The 21,771-nt window shown below is 37.6% G+C and overlaps 1 protein-coding gene across 1 annotated transcript in view; it reads right to left on the reverse strand.

The window, feature by feature from the left end:
• FZD6 (frizzled class receptor 6) overlaps positions 1-21,771 on the reverse strand; it is a 32,009-nt gene continuing 10,238 nt past the window's right edge. The window contains exons 3-7 of the mRNA XM_082336593.1: positions 10,254-10,450; positions 6,777-7,794; positions 4,568-4,716; positions 2,876-3,304; positions 1-1,995 (exon numbers count right to left, since the gene is read on the reverse strand). Of these exons, the coding sequence (XP_082192719.1) occupies positions 1,839-1,995; positions 2,876-3,304; positions 4,568-4,716; positions 6,777-7,794; positions 10,254-10,450 (1,950 nt within the window). The 3' untranslated portion in view covers positions 1-1,838. The remainder of the gene's footprint in view (positions 1,996-2,875; positions 3,305-4,567; positions 4,717-6,776; positions 7,795-10,253; positions 10,451-21,771) is intronic.

Genomic DNA, 21,771 nt, shown 5'->3' on the forward strand with positions numbered 1-21,771 from the left:
GTTACCCGTTTACAAACACGACTACAAGAATGAAGGGTACTTAGTGTGCATTTTCACAGGAGACGTTTCGGATCTTTCTCACTGTCCTTCTCAGCAGCAGGAATTCTATGTATTTTAAATGGGGAAATTATAAAAGAAATAGCATGTCCTATTTAAGGCAATAAATTACAAATGCTAAAATGCCAACGCCATAATATAAAGGTAAATACATTCAATTTTTATTGCATGATGGATAAAACAAATAACTTTGGTTTATCAGAACTGTAGTTCCTGTTGATTCAGCATTTACACGACCTTTGCACAATGCAATTTTGCTTGATTGTTCAATTGAACAATTTGTTCATCACCATGAATGCTGCCCAAATTGGAACGCAATAATTTCTCTGCATAATATCAAAATATTGAGAAATATTCTTATTAGTAAACAAATGCAAGATGCTGAATGGTCTTACAAAATGCATTGCTATTTACGTTTAGAAAACAGCAAAATCCTGGCTCCAAATTATCTCAAGTAATAAATCACATTGCCTTCACTGGAGCCAGGATAAAATTCTTATCCACGTCAGTAGTACTTGCTCTTGAGAACCACCCTATCATAAGAAAGGCTACATGTATGAAGACCTTTTTGATTCAAAGAAAATATATTGCTATAGTATATAGAAAATTAAGCTTTGTAGAAAAAGTATCTCATTTTCAGTAAATATATTGTTAAACAAGCCTGTATATTAATAACTCAACAGTTTATTTTCTGCAAGATATTTCTCTACAGAATTAAAAAAAAAAAATTAAGTTACTTGCATAGAAACAACGTGAAACATACACTTTCACTGCAGCTCAGTTAAAAACAAAAACAAAACAAAAAACCAACCCAACAAAAAACCAACCTGAAGTGTGTACTTCACACTCTGTCCCCCATGCTGCCAGGGACGTGAAGCGTTTTCTTCGTTGGCACGATGCACTGGAGCACCGCACCAGGAGGGGCTCCACGAAGGATTGCTCTGAAGCAGTGCTGCACCTAACGCCCTGTCCCTGCAACAGGACGCACAGACGCCTGACCAGTCCCTGCCCCGAGCGCCCAGTGTATGGTGCACGTTATACAGAAAGGTACAGCCTGCTTTACTCAGAACTAAACAACATTGTCTGATCACCACAGGACTGTTGACTTTAGTAACACCGAAAGGAAGCATGTTAACTTTAGCAGGTTTATACAGTACATACAGAACAGTAGTTCTAAATATTGACCTTACGCAGGAAGTTATTTACAAAATTCATTTTTATGTACAAAATAAATCACTATAATTCCAGATTCCCTTTCATATTCAGTGTACAAACTACCATAAAACAGTGCTATAATTGATATATCATGACACATAATTTAAAGAGTATTTATAAATTTGTGTATCCCTTACGTGATACTGCTGTTTAAAACATAGTAAAAAAGAGAAAAAAAAATTTAACAAGCTTTGAAAAATATCAAAGATGCAGATACAACTTTTATGCCTTGAAAAGTAACAGTGCTTTCTAAGCATTATTTTAATGCAATTCATTACAAAGTGTTCTTTATGCTAGGAATAGTGTTTGTTTCTCTCATTTTTTTCTTAAATTACTGATAGTCAATCCAGCCACGTCCTACAGAACTTCAATTTCCATTATTCCTGGATAGGATTAAATGTAGTACATTATTGCTAGCTGTCCCCGCAACAAAACTCATATTTTTTAAGTGCAAAGCAAGATATGTGTGTTTTTTAATAAGGCACAGAATATCAGTTATTTCCAGTGTAACACAGAACCTGTATCAGTTTTATACATTGAAAATGTTCATATAAAATTTCAGTCTTTCAAAGGTTTGAACTGTTTCCTGAATCCAGCTCTCTTCTGGTGTCTGAAGCTGAGTAGACAAGTAGTGATACGGAAGCTGACTGTGAGACACCAGGTATTTGGGAACAGCTGCTTTGCAATGAAGGAGACTCAATAAAATCATTTTTAGGAGTTATTCTGTAAGTAATGAAAAATAAAACACAGGGAGTCAATTTTAAGCACAGTGCGTTACACTGCAAAAAATACATTTTTAGCAATGAAATTATAATGTATCTTAAGCTGTATTCTTATCAAGAGAATGCAATACAGTTCTGTATACTTTTCCAAGCTTAGGGTCACCATTGTTCTTTTTCAGACTCGTCACTTTTCAAGATAGAATCATAGAATCGTCAAGGTTGGAAAATACCCTTAGGATCATTGAGTCCAACCATTAACCTAACACTGCCAAGTCCATCTATACCATGACCCTAAGCACCACGTCTATCTGTTCTTTAAATACCTCCAGGGATGGAGACTCAACCACTTCCCTGGGCAGCCTGTTCCAATGCTTGATCACCCTCTCAGTGAAGAAGTTTTTCGTAATATCCAACCTAAACCTCCCCTGGCGCAGCTTGAGGCCGTTTCTTCTCGTCCTATCCCTTGTTACCTGGGAGAAGAGACCGACCCCCACCTCGCTACAACCTCTTTTCAGGTAGCTGTAGAGAGCAATCAGGTCTCCCCTCAGCCTCCTCCTCTCCAGACTAAACAACCCCAGATGATTGCATTGCAGCCACAGATTTCTTGAGGGTTCAACAATACAAAAATATTCTATGAGCTAAGCTCTAGCACTCAATGCTTAAAAGGAAAAGAATCATCCTACAAAAATATAGAATAGCCCATATGCTAAAGACACGTGGCCATATGAAATAGTTTGTAAGAATTACAGTACTCTCGACAGCTACTGAGGGTTAATTGTATACTGAGAGTACAGCGATTCTTCAGAGAGAAGAAATAGAAAACTTACAAAAATAGTGGTAATACACATAAAAAAGTAAAAGATTGAGTTAAGGAACCTTACCTTCCTTCACCTACTCTCTTCATACTCTCAGCCAAGCTACTCATATCACATGTGCTATCTGCTTTGTTTCTTTTTTCCACCTGATCCATGGTCAGTTTAGAACTAGATAACAGTTGATCTCCACTGTTTTCACCTTCCTCGACTCTTCGGGCTGATGTTCTGTCTGCCTCTATCTCTTTCTCAGATGTCTCTGGGGAGGTTTTAATTTCTGCAACAGTTTCTTGGCTTAAGTAATCATGATTAGCGATTGCTACTGCAGAAGTTCCATGATTTGTTGTGCCACCCGTACTAGTCCCCATTGACTTCGAAATGACTTTCAATCTGTGAGAAGTTGATTTGTAGTGCTTCTTTTTATGTTTAACTTTGGAATTGTGCTTCAAGAAAAATTCACATGATTCTTGCAGCACTCTTCGACTCTCACTGATTGGACTGAAAGAAAATACAAGCATGTAACTGAATGAAGAGGATAACCTTAGATAGGTGATATAGCTTCATACACAAAAACGTGAAAGAATAGCAACCAATGATGCAATCCGAGCTGGATGTTAATGAACACGAACAAAACAACTGTATGTGAAAAGAGGAGAAAAAAAATCTGATCATAATGGCTCCAAAGCAATTGTGTCTGTGGAACAATTAAATAAAGCAGATTTCTACATTTCTTACTTCTGCAAGTAGGTCCAATGACTTCAGTAGATTAATCATCTAAGAGAGGAAAGCAGGATAAGCTCATAAGCAGCTGTATTACCAAATTAACTTTATGTAAACCTCATTCAAGTGAAAAAAAGGGTAAGCATTATAAAATTGACTTAATTATTTTTTAAATTTTTATAGCTGAAAGCAGTTAACATCTGAAACAGAAGAAAAATTATACAGGAAATGGAAAAAGAGGGGAGAGGGAAAGGAAGCTATAAGCTCACCACCAAGGAATGTAGATGTAAAATAAAAGGAGCTTAAAGACTGCTGCTTTGGGAAACCCAAAGAAACAAGGAGATCTAAAAATAGAGTATAATTTATGAGTAACACAGATAATCTAAAACTAAATAATCAAGGAATAAAAAGGAATGGAAAAAATGACAACTACAAGAAACAGAGGTGACACAATCCGTTTAAATCCATAGATATAAATTTACTAAAATTAAGTAATAAAGCTGAATTATTCTGTTTCAGAAAAAAATAAGGAACGGTAGATTAATACAATAAAAGTGATACCAAGGAGGGTTCAATGAAAATTAATTTTAAAATAAGACAAGCCTGGCAGAGGAGAAAAGCAGAGGATATTATTACGGCATGATAGTAAACATAGCTAGATACTGTGCCAAATGAAGCAGTCAGAACACATGAAAGGATCTAAGTTGATGGCTGAAATTATCTTCCTTCATTTGACTGGAAACCAGAGATGTATTAGCCAATGCTAAACACAACAATATGTCTTCTGCTCTATGAAGAGAACAAATCAGCAGAGGAAAATATCTTCTGTTTTCTGAGAATGTTGTCAAAAAGTCATTGCATATGTAAAACTTCCACAGACACCAACGGAATTTTGCTGATGCCCATACGCAGCATTTAGACTCCAAAAAAGAAAGGGTCTAAGGATAACATTTTGATTACCTGAGCTACATTTAAGAAACATGTCTTAAATCCAACTTAAAGTATACACTTTAAAAAACAGGAATAAAAAATTGTTCTTACTCTCTTTTGCGGTTTCTGTTGAAGAAATTGGCCCATTCAGAACACGTCTTTTTACTTCCCACCCAGAAGACTGGAGATATGCCAACAATTAATGTCAGCAAATATTTCATCAGAAACAAAAATATTTCTGGTCTTGCTAGTGCCTTTGCCTAGAAGATAACAAAGTTTAATAAATGTAAAGAAAAAAATACACTTGTTGATCTATTTTTTAAATGCAGAAAACAAATTATGTAAAAGAGAGACTTTCTCCTTATGGCTGTTCTTCTTTGTTGAGGCTTGTACAGTGGACAAATGTTAGACATGTACAGTCAAGTCAGACCTGGTTAATGTCTACAGCTGAATACACAGAGAGGAGATTAGTCAGAAGGAAATATTTTTCTTCTAAATTGAAAGGAAAGATAGTTTGGGGGGTAATAGTATTAGCAACCATGTTCTTCAGAGATAGTTTGTATGTATAAGATTATTCCCTTCAACTTAAAAGAAATAGCAAGTGGATGAGTTGGGAGTTAATCAGATTAGACAGCATCTTCAAGGAGCCGCAGGGAACTACATAGTAGTTTTCTGTTTATTGCAAAATTAATCCACCTATTTGCAGAACTGCATCATAGGAGCTGAGACATTTAACTCAGTAAGAGATTATTATCTTCTGCTCCCATGCTGCAAATTTAATTTACGTTACCTGGCTTATCTGCCACTCCCATCTATGAAAGTCACTATTTTTGATGGTCAGGTAACATTAGCTACTTAAACTGAAGTTTGTTTTTATTTGGTTTTGATCTGGCCAATGTAATAAAAGTCTACAAGCTAGCTCAGGTAAGCCAAGGCTGAGCACACCACTTTCAGCATAGTTAGCACATGCTGTTTATTACAGGGACAGATCCCATTAAGTGTGTCTTTGCGTAACATTCCCTGTTGCTATTTACTCTTTCCAATAGGTTAATTAAAGGTTGAGAACACGTGGTCTTTCTGCCTTATTATGCCAAGCTGTTATATTTAAGCACTATACAACAAGGGCTTTTTTTTTTTAAAAGCATAAAAGCCTTGTTTTCAGCCTTGTATATTTTGGACCATTTAGGTTGATACAACACTCAGTACAAAACCCGCTGAAGACAAAGTGCACTTGTTGAGAATGGTAATGGAAGCAAAAATAACCAAGAGGTCTGTGAGCTGTGCTACTCTCAGCTTACACTGACTTCAATACAGAGGATATAGAGGATGTTTAAGAATGTAGAAGGATCAAGTCTTATCATTCCATAATGCCTGTGCTTATATTCCTCTTTTTAATGATAGTTTATTGCAGTAAAAACATAGATGGTAAGTGCAAAGCAATGAAAGATGACACAAGGCACTTGCATTTCTCTTAGTGACGGTGTCTTTTTTTACATTTGTTCTTAAATGGAAAGAAACAAACCACAAATTACTTGCGATTGCAGGGAGTTTTATGTACTTACAAGAGATTTAATCCATAGAGAGTACTGAACATGGGCGGATTTACTTTAAAAGCCTTTCCAAGGAAGTTGGTTTTTTAAAAGTCAAATGTTAAATATGAACACCTCTGCAATTTAAAGTGCTGTTGGGTTGCTTGTTTTTTTCTTTTTTGTTTGTTTGGGTTTTTTTAAAGATTTCTTCACATTACTGAACATCAGCCTGCAAACAACAGCTATCGTGGAAAAAATGTACTGGAAATTTGTTTTGTAATATCAAGTGGTTTACACTTCTACACTTTGAAGAAAAAAAGATGAAAGTGATTTTAAATCTATGGTTATAAGCAACATTTTAAATCCAATTTAGACTCAATTTTCAAGAATCATTATTTCAGCTTCAACTGAAATCGATGCAAACTCACTTTAGGTACTTTGATACTGAGCTAGGCACCCAAGTACTTTTAGGAATGGATACTGTGAAGAATGACCCTCCCCCCAGCACAATTTGTAACATGAAGTTCAAATATCGTAAAGATTATAAATTCCCTTTAGAGCTGCGAGTCGGCATTTAATTGCTGAGTGCTATCAGTTTGATTAGTGAAAAATTTCAAAGCAAAAGTACGATACCACCAATTTTGACTTAAAAAGCAACTGATCACTGCATGTTCTTGAACTGATTAATTAATGTGAAAATAATTTACTAACTGCACGGCAGATAGGGTGATGCATAAGGGTTTTTGCCAATTGACTTTCCAGTATTATTTATAAAAAAAACTGCTACTTGCCTGATAAGGACAAGGAATATGGTACTGGTCACAGTGGTCAAATACCCAAGTCGTTTCCCAGATTTTCCGGTTCACCAGTTCATAGACGTAACATCCAAGAAGTGCTACAAGTGGCACCAAGTATAAACCACTAAAAACTCCAATTCGGATCATAAATTTCTTCAGCTTCTCCTGGTTTCTGCCATCATGTTGTATGACTTGCCGCACATGATTTAAAGAAATAATACCAGCTAAAAGAAGAGAGAGACCGAAAAAAACACAAAGGCACAACGGCAAAAGCACAAAGTAGAGAGAGGCATCCAGATCATAGAGACCCACAAAGCAAACTCCGCTGATATTGTCCCCTTCAACTTTGTTCATTGCAAGGAGCATAATGGTTAGAAAACCAGGTATTCCCCACGCAACTGCGTGGAACCACATCGCCTTCTGTGCAATAGCTTCACAGCTCCATTTTCTTCCCGCCGCAAGGAACCAAGTGATTGTAAGAATCACCCACCATATAGTTCCTGCCATGGTGAAGAAATACAAAACCATGAAAAGGACAGTACAGGCTTTGTTTTGGGAGCCAAGAACAACTGTTTCACCGATTTCTAACTTATCATCTGCCTCGTTACAGGCAGTTCTGTTCCCAAGTAAAAATCCGATAAAGTACATTAGAGAGACTATGCTGTAACAGACGGAATAATATATGATTGGCCTCTCTGGGTATCTAAACCTTTTAACATCAATCAGAAAAGTCAGGAACGTGAAAAGCGTAGCACAAAGACAAAAGATTGAAACTATTCCAATGAAGCTTTTCGCAACATCCAATTCATAATTTTTGAAGTACATATTGGGACATGGGGGTGCACACTGATCAATTCCTAGAAACTTGTAGCCTTGTCCGTTGGTAGTGTGTAGGTGTCGTGGACACCAGAATCCATAATCCCTTCGGATCTGGCCTGGGGTCTTCTGAGTTCCATGTACGTTTGTGGTTACAGCAGCAGTGGCAGGAACAGTCTCATCACAATTGACTAGTCTACATAAATAAACAGAAGATGAAATATCTTAATATCCCTCATGCTCAACTATAATTATTTCTTAGAAATACAAAATAAATCTGGTTCTAAGCACTGTTAAATTTTACAGATAATGCAAAATGTGTATTATATGAAAAAAATCAGGTTGCATTTTAAAAAAGACTTCAAATATTTTCAGTTTAGAAGACTACTCAAACACTGCTATTTAACTGTTGATCTCTACCTGTTGTTTTATCGCTTATGAAACACTACTCAAATTGCAATTGTCCTTTTAGAGTCTTAAATTCTACTAAACTTTCACATACGTACACAAAAACATTTACAGGAATTGGTTTTCTTAAATCTGGATAACAATTGACTGTTGGAGACAGCAAACGATCTTGTCAAAATGCAAGCTTCAACCAAGAAACAAAGAACGAAGGCAGACTGTATCTAGAATTAACTGATGACTAGTATATGATTATTATTATTATTATTATAATTTATGTTATAGTGATATTTCATTGTCGACAACAATAAAACTACCTAACTGAAAAAGACAAAAGCAAAAAATATAAGCATTGTAAAAAATGATCACTATTTTAGCAATTTTTTTCTAGCTCCATAATATTCATTTAAAAATTGCTCAAGACTCAATTGCTCAAGGGTTTAATTGGACACAATATGTGATCTTTTTATATGGTTAATACAGTATTAGCAGTGTTGGAGATATCTTCAAACTAGATATGTAAGTATAACTCAAACAGGTAAGCATTTATTCAAAACTGGATTTATATTTATATGCATTCCAAGTTCAAGCATGTATTTAAAAAGAACAAGTTTTGCATTCTAGCTTTTAAAGTAAGATTCTGTTATCTCAAAACACTCTTTGTCAAACGCTATTACAAGAATCCCTCAATATCAGTTTGCAAGCTCAGCTTGACCTAAAAAAACCTTTCAGTTCTTTGTTTCTCTGCATTATCATGCTGTCCAAAATCCAGACTAATCATTAAGAAAACAGATTCTGTAGCAGATTCTTTCATTAACCACAGACTGGACCAGTGTGCACGGGAACAGTGAGAACTCTATTCACCCATGTCTTAATAGGCATTATGCACGTCTGTAAGAATACATGAGAGTGAATCTCAGGATTCCAGTTACTGGCCATCCTCATGCCAGCTACTCTTCCATGGGCTCCAGCAGCAGGATGGTCTGCTGCTGTAAGAACATCCTGCATTACGTGGACTTCTCAGGATCGGCTATTGGGGAGACATCATTTCACCTATGAACAGAGCAGGTTCATTTGCAGTAAATGCTAGCAGTAATAGAATAATTTAAAGCTGCAGTGATTCCTGCAGAAATGTAACTTGATTTAAAAAGTCATTTGAAAGATATTTTGAATAACTGGATTCACTTGTAATTTTCCTAATTTTTCAAAACAATTCTTGAAGACATTTGCTGCACTGAGTGGCGCTACTGTTGCTCACATTAGATGGGAAAAGTTGATGCTTTTTGTTTTAAAACCCCACAACGTCAATTTTTATGCAGAACTAAGGGAAATGGCATTAATGCCATCTGTCATAGTCACTCCAATACAGATTTCTAACAGAGATCATAGCACAGGACTACTGTCCCACCTCTCCCTCAGCCCTATCACAGATTAGCAACTGCATGGGGGTTAGAAAAAAAATATTTGAGTTACCATTCTCTCCTCCTTTCCTGTACTTCTTGCCCTGACACGTGTTAAAAAAAAATAAATCTGGCCTTAATAATTTATAAATAGCTACAGTTGAAGGTCAGAATCTCAAGATTACACTGGAGTGTTTTCAGTGGTTTCCATTTAATATATGTATAGACAGTTAATATTACATTTGGGGAAAAAATGAGTCTTCTCTCTGGAACAGACACGTGAACATCTTTGAGAAAAAGGTGAAATTTTTAAAAAATAGACTTTTGGCAGGCAGTACGGGAAAAGCAACACAAGATTGAATTTGCACATTTAAGTGGTTAGGAGTAACATAAGGCTTCCACTATTTAATGCTCGGTGTCCATTCAGATATAGAATATTTTATATTTCATTATTTTATGAGCAATTATTTATAAAACCTCTGTGAAGCAAGTATGATCATCCCTAGTTTAGAGATCAGAAACCAAGGCAAAAATCTATGCTGTAGCATTTAATATTTTAAATTTTAAGAAATTTATAGTAAAAAGCTTCTTTTTGCAGGGATCTGAATACTGAAAAGAACTGCTGCAGAACTTTGTGGCAAAAAAGTCACAAGCAGGAAATGCAGGTGATCATCTGAATAATGAAAAAGTTCTAATAAAAAAAATAGTCCTATGCACAAGCACTGTAGGGTCACCAGTGATGAGGGAGCTACAGCAAGGTGATATTTAACATTCTGCCTCAGATTTTCAACTCAGTCTAGGTCAAATATGAAAATATCACCCCCACCTGTTAACATGAAAAATACCCCACCTGGTACATTCCAGCTCTTCAGGCCATGTGATTCCAAAAGTGTCCATCAGCTGCTTACAGTCGGAATACACCTTCTCACAGAGGCTTCGACAAGGGTGAATCACGTGAATTTGCTCCAGGCAGGCAGGGACAAAGGCTTTGCACAGAAATGTGTGGACGTCTGGTGAACAGTGAAGATTCATAAGTGTAAGAAAAGGCTATGGGGAAGAAAAAGGCTTTGGTTAGTAATTTTAAAAAGATAATTCAAGGCATCAAAACTAACTTTCATCACTATGGCTCACATTTGTTCCCTCGTAGGTTTGAAAAGATACTAGAAAATAGTGTTTGCTCTGCAGTTGTGAAAGAGCAAAACCCAGTGGCCTGAGCAGCAAGAAGCTCCATTAGCACTTCTGGCCCAGCCCCTGCCCCAGGATCTTGGCCCACCTGTAACTATTCAAACCTGATTTTTCCTATTTGACAATATTAGAAATCTGAAAGGTATTATGAAAGCCCAAGATTTTTAAACAATAGGGTAAAACGTTAAGTTCCTACATTCACCAGTCAACTTCTAAATAAGAGCCCTGAGATTTTTTTAAAGGTGGTCTGTCCCTGTGGTTCCTTTTAAATTACGTTTTCAGTCCTAAGTGGTGTGTTGCACTCATTAACTCTCATGCTAGAGAGGTTTGGGGTTTTTTGATTAATGACGTCCAAATATCATTATTCGTCATTTTTGAAACACTGCATTTCAAAATCTCAACATGACTGAGAACGAAACTGAAGAAGCCAATCACATGCCAGTGACCTGTTGGTGACTCTCGGGACACGTGAAGACTAGGTCACAGATCAGGTAGGGCCACGAGGTGCCAGGTGTTGCCAGGACATAGGGCACGTATGCGGCACGCCAACATTTCAGCCACGTAAAGAGCGCTGGGCCGGCAGGCCGGGGGGGTGTGCAGAACCGATCGGCTCCTCCATCCCACTCACCGGGCCTGCAGAGGCTGCCCAGCAAAAAGGGAAGCGGAGAGCGGCTGGTGGGGCCTACGCGTGTTGACAGCCTCCCACCCCGCTGGTTCTCCAACAAGCCCCAGCCTTCGGACCCGTTGCAGGCTGCTGTTCACTGTCCTGTCTGCCACGCCAGGTACACATTCCTGATCCAGCTCATGAGAGTAAAACCGGCTAATTTAAACACCGTTTTAGGGGAACTAACCCACGGCCGAGGGTGAAATCAATCTGCACGATCACGGTAGCCTTTTTATGTAGGCTTTTTGATAAAACGCTTCTTGGATTTCAGGAAAAAGGAATCTCTGTATCACATGTAAATAGTCAAATTCATGCATCAGGAAAGCTGAAACAGTATTTAACCCACTTTGAAATGTGCTGATAAACAGGGACACTGCAAAAAATTTTCAAAGAAGGCAGAATTTTTAGTAAGATTTTTATTTAATAAGAATTTTATTTAATTCTTTGTGATTAACAGCTACGGATCTCAAATATTCAACCAATGACTGGTAAAGGAAGGATTAACTTCTGAGCCCAGAACCGTATCCTTATTTTTGTCACCTTTTAAGTATCCCAAATATATATAGACCCATACCCCAAGAGCAAGTCTAACTACTGAGCATGCAGCTTAAAACGAAAGACATCGATAAATAAATTTTCCCCTTCAAAATGGAGTATCTACAAATCCTCAAGGGACTTTTGTAATAAACATAGGAATGTGTGTGGGGCTGGGGGAAAGGAGAAGATAAGGCAGAGCAAGAGTAACAGTAAAATGCTTTATGAAAAACCAAAAATATGTTGGCACCATCCTTCAGAGCACTCCAGCTGCGTGCTGCATCTGCAGATGCCATTACAGCAGGCGCACAGAAGTCTGATCCCCCCTCTGGATGTCTGCTCTGGAGCCGCCTTCTCAGGAACCCAAGACTTGAGTATTTTATGACAAGCAGAGAAGTATAGCTCTGCTATAATGTGCTCCAGTTCCATAAGCTGGATTATTTCCTAAATGCTACACAGCTTCAGGTTGAAAAAAAGAGTCAGGAGTTAACCTAAATGAATTAAATTTCTTTTGCACAATTATGATGCTTGTTTTCTTTTCAATTACATTTTATTTCCTCCAATGTTTAATTTATGTTAGCTATGTTCTTCCTGACACTTAGGATAAAATAAAGATAATAGCCTAGGTAGTCCTATAGATCTACAGAAATTGAGTTTACTTTTGAAATTAAGTCTTGTAGAAATTTCTTGATTGTTACGAATTCTTCCTTTTTATCACTCACAGTTCATCTCAGTTGATTAAAAAATAACAATTTTCTACAGCAAGTTTTGGGGTGCCAGTCAAGAACTCTTGCAGACTGAAGTAAAATAGCAATATTTTCTCTAAAAAGTAAGACTTTAAAAAAAAAAAAAACAAACAAAAAACAAACCCACCAATATTCATATCTATGAAACCAACTTTATCTAAAGAGATATTTTACTAGCTATTTTGACTAGCAACTAACAATTTTTAAACAGCATTTTCCAACATAACTAATAAGGCTATATATCATAAGTTTGCTCCCTTGATACAGAAAATGAGTAAAAAGATAGCAATGTCTGGTGAAGAAAGTCAGGACATAAAACCAACCTTTACCTTTCTGTTATATGAAAATACTTAAAAGCTAAAATACTTAAAAGCTAAAATACTTAAAAGCTAAAATACTTAAAAGCTAAAATATCACAAGAATCACTACACAATAATACTGTGCATTAGAGGTAGATAATGACAAGTGAAAATTAAATGCTTGCAAAAGTTTTACTACAGCATGTTGTCATTGGCTTAAATACTGTTGTTTAAAGAACATATTTTATGTGAGTGCAAAACTACCCTAATGGATAAATGTAAAAATGCAAAACTGTAGGAAGGAAGCTATGCTCAGCCTGTAATGTAATCAGAGCAGAAATCCAAGGACACGTCTGAGGAATAATTGTTCTCACAGTATTTCTTTCAGCTTGCTAAAAATGTTTACCTTTTGACACCTGAAAGCAGGAGCACAAGTTAAAAGCAGGAGGTTTGGTGTTCTGAAAACACAAGCAGACCTTCTGGGTCAGACCAAACACATAGTTCTCCGCCTGGCTGGTAGCAAGGGGGGTACAAGATGACAAGCTGACATCCCTCCCAGTTTCCAACAATCAACGGTTTAGGAAACTTTACGAGCAGCAGGTTATAACACCAGCATTCTGTTGAAAAGACACCAACAGACCTCCTTTCTTCCTAGAACACATCTAATCCCTTTTTCAACCATTTATGCTTATACTCTTTGTAAAATACTACAGCAGTAAGTTATATTGCATAATTTAATCAGGCACTGCTGAGAAAATACTTCATTTTATTTCTTTATTGTAATTCCTGGGTTTGCAACCTGGTTTGTGTTTTGACAGTTAACAGATTACTCTCTACTTTTTCCATGCCATTTTGCCATCCTGCTCTCTTTTACATTTTATATTATCATAATAATGTTTTATATTTTGATTTCTACTCCTTTCATAATATACTTTGCCTTCTATTTGCCTTGACTACATTTGAACACTGACCTCACATTTCGGCAGAACTATCCACAGTGATGACAAACACTCGTTTCTGAGCGACAGTAACTAATATAATACCATGCACATCTACTTGTATGAATAGTGGGGGTTATTTTTCCCTACATTCATTACTCTGCATTTACCACCCCTAAATCTCACCTACCATTTTATTGTCTAATTGCACCTAACACAAGACCTTTCTGCAACTCTTTAGTAATTTTTTTTTTTTTTTTTTTTTTTTTGGCAAATTCACTATCCCTCCCTCTTCCAGGTCATTTATTAGTTAGTTGTGTGTCAGAGGTTTCAGTACAGATGACTAGGGGGAATCACTCTAGTCATTTATTTGCTATAGGACCAAACTATCAGTTAATGATTTCATACCCTACTTTGTGACAAAACATTCATTTATTCCTACTCTTCTTGTTCTTTAGGTAGGCATTGGAAAAGAAAGTTCCCGTTGGGTCACCAGCATAGTTTCTTTAGAAAACACAGGTTACTACCATGTCAAAGCCTTTTTGAAAATGGAACTATAATATGCAGGCTGAATTACCCCTTTCAACGAAGTTCTTTAGTCCGTAAAAAAAGCCAGCTCCAATAGATTTTACAGGCAATGATTTCCCTCAGCCAAAAGAACTCTCTAAAATGTAAAACTTTACCTCAAGCACACACAAATAGGATTTGCAAAATACAGATTTATTTTCAGAAACTGCCTACTTTTACCATTTAAGAACAGCAAAAAAGGTCGTGAATTGTGCCTGGAACTCTGCTAACAATTATGTATCTTTAAATGTGGGCTTGACTTCCAGCTACCCAATTTGGAAATGTTTCATTACAGAAAATAATAGGTCTGCATTTCCTGACGGACCATAAAAGCAAAATCTCACCAAAACCAAACTATTCACTGCTCCTGCTGGAGAGTGGGTAAGCAAAAAGTGTAAAACTGAGATCACAAGCTCACTGAGAGTATGAATTGGCTGCTTCAAGGCTATGTTATCCATATCACGGGTGTCCCAACCACCAACCATTTTTTACCGAAGTGGTTAGCTGGGTAACCTGCACACATGCACGTGTTGATGTCTTGAGCATCCAAGTTCAAGATTAAACCCGCAGATTCACCAAGCCGGTACCATGTTCCTCTCCTCTTCAGGAAGGTCAGGATGTGCAGGTGGCAGAACCACATGAAAAGGCACTTGGCATATCTAGCATTAGCAACCATTGCCCTGTCACATGAAGGATAGGCATGAAAACCTGCAGGTTTAGTGATGGCAGTGCTAAAAATAGAGTGAAACCAGGCTCTTTTAAAACCAAGAATGGAGCCTCACAAAGCCAATGCAAATCCTAAAATATAAATTCTCATCTTCCTGCCAATGGGAAAAAATGCCAATGGGAAAAAAAAAAACAACAACCAAAACAAAAACAGTAAGTGTGAGGCAAACTAGAACACACTAACAATCTACCAAAAAACCCTCCAACAAACTAATGACAACTGTAAAGCCAAAGATGATGTAGTCTGGAACAACTGCAGAAGCGCTGCCTCGAGCAATAGCAGTGGAGAACTGAGGGCTGTGAAATGCAAACTTTTCACTGCGCTGTCAGTGCAGAGTATGAGAGGGGCACGTGCCCTGTACAGAAACCTCCCAGTGCAAACTGGTCAGAACTGAACCCCGTGAAGCATACACGTACCGACTGTGAGTACGGTCAAACAATCAAAGGGAGCAGAGCATCACTAGCCAGTGAGAGGCATAGCCTCTGCACTGAACAAAACACCAAACACCTTACTTAGTAAATCCTAGATTCTTTACAAAGTATGTCTATGTTGCATTTTATCCAGAGGCAAAAAGCCAGACTATCTCAGAAATCCAGTTATGGTGTGGTCCTACAATCAATAACACAACCGAAAACAAATGGTGCAGAGTACAGAATCAATGGCTAGGGGCAAACACGCTCTTAAAAATGCTTTGCCAACAAGTAAATTGCAACCTAGAACTGTATGTGAACCTCGTGCTCAGCATGCTTCTGTTTTGTGCTTAGCAGGCTTACAAGTCCAAGACACAACAGAAACAAGCTCATTATTCCAAGCAGAGAGCACAGATGCTCCGTCCTACCTCATCTCAGTTTTACCCTAGAGAAAAGTTATTACCAGAGATGATCAGATGTCTCTAGGGTTGGGATCTATGATAACTACTAACGTATGCCAAAACAAGTAAGTGAAAATGTTCTCCTGCACTCTGCTGATTAATGTCACAGAAATATTTAAATAATATAGAAAACAGCAGATGAAAATATCAAGGTCTTTGTTACAATCAGCTACGGTAAACTAGTTTTACAACCCTTTAACCTTGTCTTTTACAATCAAGACAGGAAATATGTTGAATTGCTGAGATATACAGAGGATAAGAGCCCTTGTTCAGCCATTGGGGCCAGTTCTTTAAGCCAGTAACAACCTACTTGCCTAACCACTGAGGTCTAGCTACCAAGTGAAAATATTTAGCTTAGTTAACCTAGTTAACACCAAGGTTAACTAAGTTAAACAATGAGAGACACCAGCTGTCTCACTGTTAAGCAATGGTACCCCTTTCACAATTTGATACAAAACTTGTGACCCAAAGCAAAAACATTATAACCTTGTCACGTACATAACTGTGTACTTCAATCACGGAAGCAAACACAGGCTTAAATCTCAATTTCTACAATCATACTACATTGTGTACCCCAGATTCCTATCTATATTAAAGATACACATTGTTATTCATGAAACTATTTATCTGCTTTACAGGAAATAACACCTCACCTTAAGGATTAATAAATAGTGATTAACAATTTACAGCACCAGACTCAAACACAACTACTGCCCAGTAAGTGTCATTGCAGAATCAAAGTACAACCTCAGAACCTAAACACAATACATTTTACATGTACACTTTCATATGTGATATGTAGGAAATATGGCCACTGTCAACCATGGTGTATATAAACAGTCTCAAAAGAATATGCAGTAATTACTCTTTATACTCAGAGAGCTACACGAACAATTAAACTTCATGGTATCTTTAGCCACTTTTATAATGATAATCTGTTTCAATTAAAAACAGTGAAACAAGTATGGCACGGTTGATTTAATCCTACACTATTGTTTCAATAGAGCTACTCTCAACTGGAGGCAAACGAGATTAGCATCATACCCAGAGAGATTAATGCCTTCATACAATTCCCAGATGGGCTGGCACGGGTGGTAATTTGCTCATGGCCACAGTGAATCAGCTGCCAAGAAACTCTGACTCCTAATTCATGCACAATTAATTAAATCATGATAAATAAATGTCCTAGCACATGAAACTAAATGAAGGATGAAATTTTCAAGTTTGATTAGACTCACAGCAATATTGAGAAAAGACTAGGTTCTTCCAATTGGATGCTATATCGATGGATTTAGATCAAAGGGAAGTTAAAGGCACTTCTAAGTTGGTATGTAAGGATTTAGAAACTACTTTTGCAGGAAGCTAAGGCAGCTTGAGCGTCAGCATCTTGTTGCTACATGTCTGCTAGAAGTTGCTACTTCAACAGCAGAGCTGCAAAACAGAAATGTGGGTGCAGCTTCTGAACATTAGTGCAATGTCAACCATCCTTTAAATTACCAATGAAGATGGTATGAACTAATTTGCTATTGATTTAGGGGGGGGCCAAATACTCCATGTCACTACCTGAGCTGTGGGTAATAATCGACTGTTGCTGCCAGCAGCGAGGTTCAGTCATAATCTGTATTTGCTAACCTCAGTCAGAATCATATGGGTAACTCCTTGAAGACAGAAGTTTTTTGGGACTAAAATTCACTGATAGGAATACAATATTTTAGACATGAATACATATAAATTCAATATGCATCATTAGTGCATGCTAATTTGACAGAGGTAAAAGAAAACCATTGAACACACATGAATTTGACTTATTAAAATAAGCTGCTTTCAAACAAAGCAGCATTACTTTCTACAGCTTTCAAAATACAATTAAGGCAAATATAACCATGTTTAATTTAAAAGCTTGTCAAACGTTTTTAAATGTAATCAGTCTAGCATTTACAGAGATAAGAATGAAATCTTTTGTCAGGGTGAAATCAGGTTACCCCAGTAGTTTAAAAGACACAAATAGTTTCCTACTCAGGGACAATCTAGAGTTCAAGGAGCTGAGGGAAAAAAAAAAAAAAAAAAAAAAAAGGTAATAAACAGGCAAGTGGACCAAACAATGCTGTTCTGCAGTGGAAGATGTTTGCAAAGATATGAGCTTTCATCTGTGTCCTTCAGCTGAATAGCAAAGGCACTGCATGCACTTTGACTTTCAAAGGCAACAAGTTATTTTAGGGCTCTGAACAAAGCGTGGGGACAGCTTAACTTGCAAGAGTGGATAAGCTGAACTGTTCCCAGCAGTCTGCTCCTCCCACAGCCACAGAAACGTGGGAGCTGCAGACCAGCAGTCCGCACCTGAAGCATCATAATTTAGAAGGGGAAGTCAGATGGCAGCTGATCTTAAAAATGCTGTGCTGTAAACTCCAGTGGCTCAGGGACTGACTGGCTAGCAGTCAGACCCTGGGGAGCCAGACCTTCATCACCCACCTCAAGCTAAACTAGCCAGGCATCAGTTCAGATCGCAGGCTGTGTCACTGCTCAACGAGCTGAATTACTCATTGTCTAAACGTTCAATATATTTGCAACAAAATCACGAGTATATTTACAAACTCTTCCTCATCATTCACTCCTACACCTGTATATGCAATATATACTTTAATACATATTCAGTTGTGAACCTTCATACTAGCTGTTTAAAGTTGATGGGACTATTAATGAGAAATCCAACCAGGGTAAAGACAAGGCACACGGGGTAAGGTTTTCAGAGGTCAGTAGGGCAGGAAGACACTCACCTACTTTAAAAAAAGCAAAATGAAAACCAAAAAAAACACTCTACCACCACAACTGGGCACTAAACCTGCCATTGCCATCGACAGTATACACAGACACATACATAGAAAGATAAAGGAGGCTATACTGCTTTTTACTTCTATGGGCTCCAGACTGTTTTGCATTAACTAGCAACTACAGAATTTCTTTCGGTAGTAAAACAACTTAGTTCCATGTTTTCCCTTTAAGTATGTTTAAGTGCAAAATAAAAATACATATATCCCTACATTTTTTTAACTACAGCAAATGTTAGAAACAACATAATTGGGAATATTACACCTCACTAAGAAGTTATTCTGAAGCAAAGTAAAGTACCAGTATACCAATACTTTCCAAAATAGCTTATTAGCAAAGTTCACTGCATTTAGTGGTTCTAACCTAAATTATAGCTTGACCTAAATCATAGAGATTCCAGCCTCTGCAATTTACAGTCCAAAACAAACATGAGAAGAGTTTTCCCAAGCATTACAGAACTGAACTATTTATACAAAGTTTTCAATTATATATGGTTTTATCTCCATGTACACTATACAGAGCACAAAAGACAGACAAATATAAGTTAACTGAAGGAAAGTATCCTGCGGGCCCTCAAACATCCGAAGTCTAGACAGAGCTTCATTACATCTGGACTGTGGTAGCAGAAGAACCTCAAAATAATCTGAAATTCTTCATGTATTGCCATGCATTACAGAATTAAATGGATTTATTACTGAACTTTTTGTGTAGAATACAATTCAGAATATTACCAGTAATGCTGTTGATAGACTGCTTGTTTTCTATAAAAAAGCTCCTCATTTGAAGGGAATTCCAGCAGAAGTCACTATTGCTGTGGTTCCAAAAAAGTCAGACCAGATTCATGTTTCCCCCTGTCTTTGTGAGTGTGGAGATGCACTTTAGCAGAACAGCACCACTCAGGTTACCAGAGTAGCAACCCTGCACCATGCTTTCTTCCTTGCCTACTTCACACATAAATTAAATCAGGAAAATCTCAGTCATGACAGGATTGATCTTCTCAAGCAATCTTCTGTCAGTCTTCTGCAACATCAAGTAAAGCAGTCAAGACAGATCCACAAACGGGACTGGCTATTGCAACAGAAACTTGTGATGCCTAACCTCCAGGCACTTCACAAAGCCATCACAGCAGTTTCCCTATCTGATGTCCACACAGAGGGGCACCCGAGAATGACATTCACAGAATTCAGGAAGCAGAGAGAACCTCACAGCCAGAAGAAAATGCTCAAGAGGAAGAGGAATCAAATAGTACGTATCTCCAAAAGTTAGGCAACTAACGACAAGCTCCGAGGCAGCGTTTATGCAACAGACTACTTCTCAGCATGCTCACGGATCCATCTTCAGACACCTCCTTTGCCAGTCTATAAAATAAAAATTTAAGCAGTCTTAAAAAAAAAAAAAAAAAGGGAAAAAAAAAGCTTAATTATAGCTCAGTGACTGGTATGCTCATGCGAGAGAAACTGGGGATCCCGTTCCACTGACTATTTAAGTATTTTAAATAAGGTGATACAGGATCAACAGAGAAAAGCAAGAGACATTTCTGTGCCAGAAAGCCATACAATCTGCAGTTAGAGATTTACCTGTCTCTGCCAACTCCGCCTGGAAGGGACAACCAGTCCTCTTCCCCACAAGGTACTTAACTCGCCTTTTCTAAACCCAGGCCATGCTAGTACTAGAAGAATACCAGAGCATTTGGTGCCCTTTGCCTTCATGGAATTCCCAGGATGGCAAGAAAGCCAGTTCTGTGGATGCAAAGGCACCTGAACCAGCTCTGCACAGTCCAGCACCATCCCAGCCAGGTGCCGTTTCTACATGCCTGCCGATCCTGCTCCAAGTCCACCCAGGAGCACAGTTATATGGCACAACACCTTTGGCTCAAAGCTGAACCCATTAGACCTGAGAAAGCTCTGCAAGAAGCCACACTGTTGCGTGCATCAAGTTTTCCACTCTTTGCAGACCTGGGCTAGCCATGCTATTGGTTGGGTGGGGGCAGAGATATTGTATATAAATTGGAAAATTATCCGGCTTATGAAATTAATTCCCATGCTAACAGGGAATAATAAACTGCCACCCTCAGCCTCCCAAATCCAACAAAATGAAAAGTAACCACATCCATTGATTTCTTGCCCATATCTCATAAAAACAAGACTTATCTAGTCTCATGGCCAGTCAAGCAGTGGGTCAGTGTCTTAAGGTATGACCAGCTGGAAATACTAAAATCAGAAGACAGAGGTAAGAACTCAGGTAGTGAGGTAGATAAATGCAGCTTCATTGGCTTCAACTCAGTCATCTGCCTTGTGCATGCCTGACACTGTCTCTTACATCACAACAAAGTGAATGGATTAGTGAAAGTTTATAGAAATTAGTAATTTTAATAATTTTCATGCAGTACAGTATCAAACACTTTCCTGAACTTCAAATAGACTGACTTAGTCCCTAGAAAATGTGCACAAGTTGGTTCTGTCATGCACACGGGTTGACAAGGAGGATGGGATCTTCTCAATGAATTCTCAGTAGCACAAGAGCACAGATCAACACAAGTCAGACACAGCACTAGAAACGAATGACTTGAGAGTCTGAGCCACAAACCAGAGACAGTTCAAAAGAGCAATGGAAAACCAGATGGCAGCCTGGGTTTGTTTGTGTTTGGGAAGCTTTCAGCATGTAGCAAACTTTCTATATACTTAGCATCTACCACCTACCATAAATTTTGATCCAGAGTAATTTTCTGTAAAATCACTGCTTCTGGGAAGATCAACATGCACACAAAATGGAAAACCAGGCCTTCCACTTTAAATTCACTTCTATAGCTACCATCTTCACTATAGCTTGAAAATATAAAATTGTAACGATTATTAATAATCAGAGTAGATCATTATTGTAATAGGAAAAGCAGTAGTTAAAATTTTTTAAAAAGATATACATAAAATCTCTTTTTTGAAAAAAACATGATATTTCATTCCTAAGTATTTGTGGAAAATAGTTCTTATCTTCCACAGAGGTGTATTTCTTCT

This window comes from Platalea leucorodia, assembly GCF_965183815.1.
Source record: "Platalea leucorodia genome assembly, chromosome: 1".
Taxonomy (NCBI): Eukaryota; Metazoa; Chordata; class Aves; order Pelecaniformes; family Threskiornithidae; genus Platalea; species Platalea leucorodia.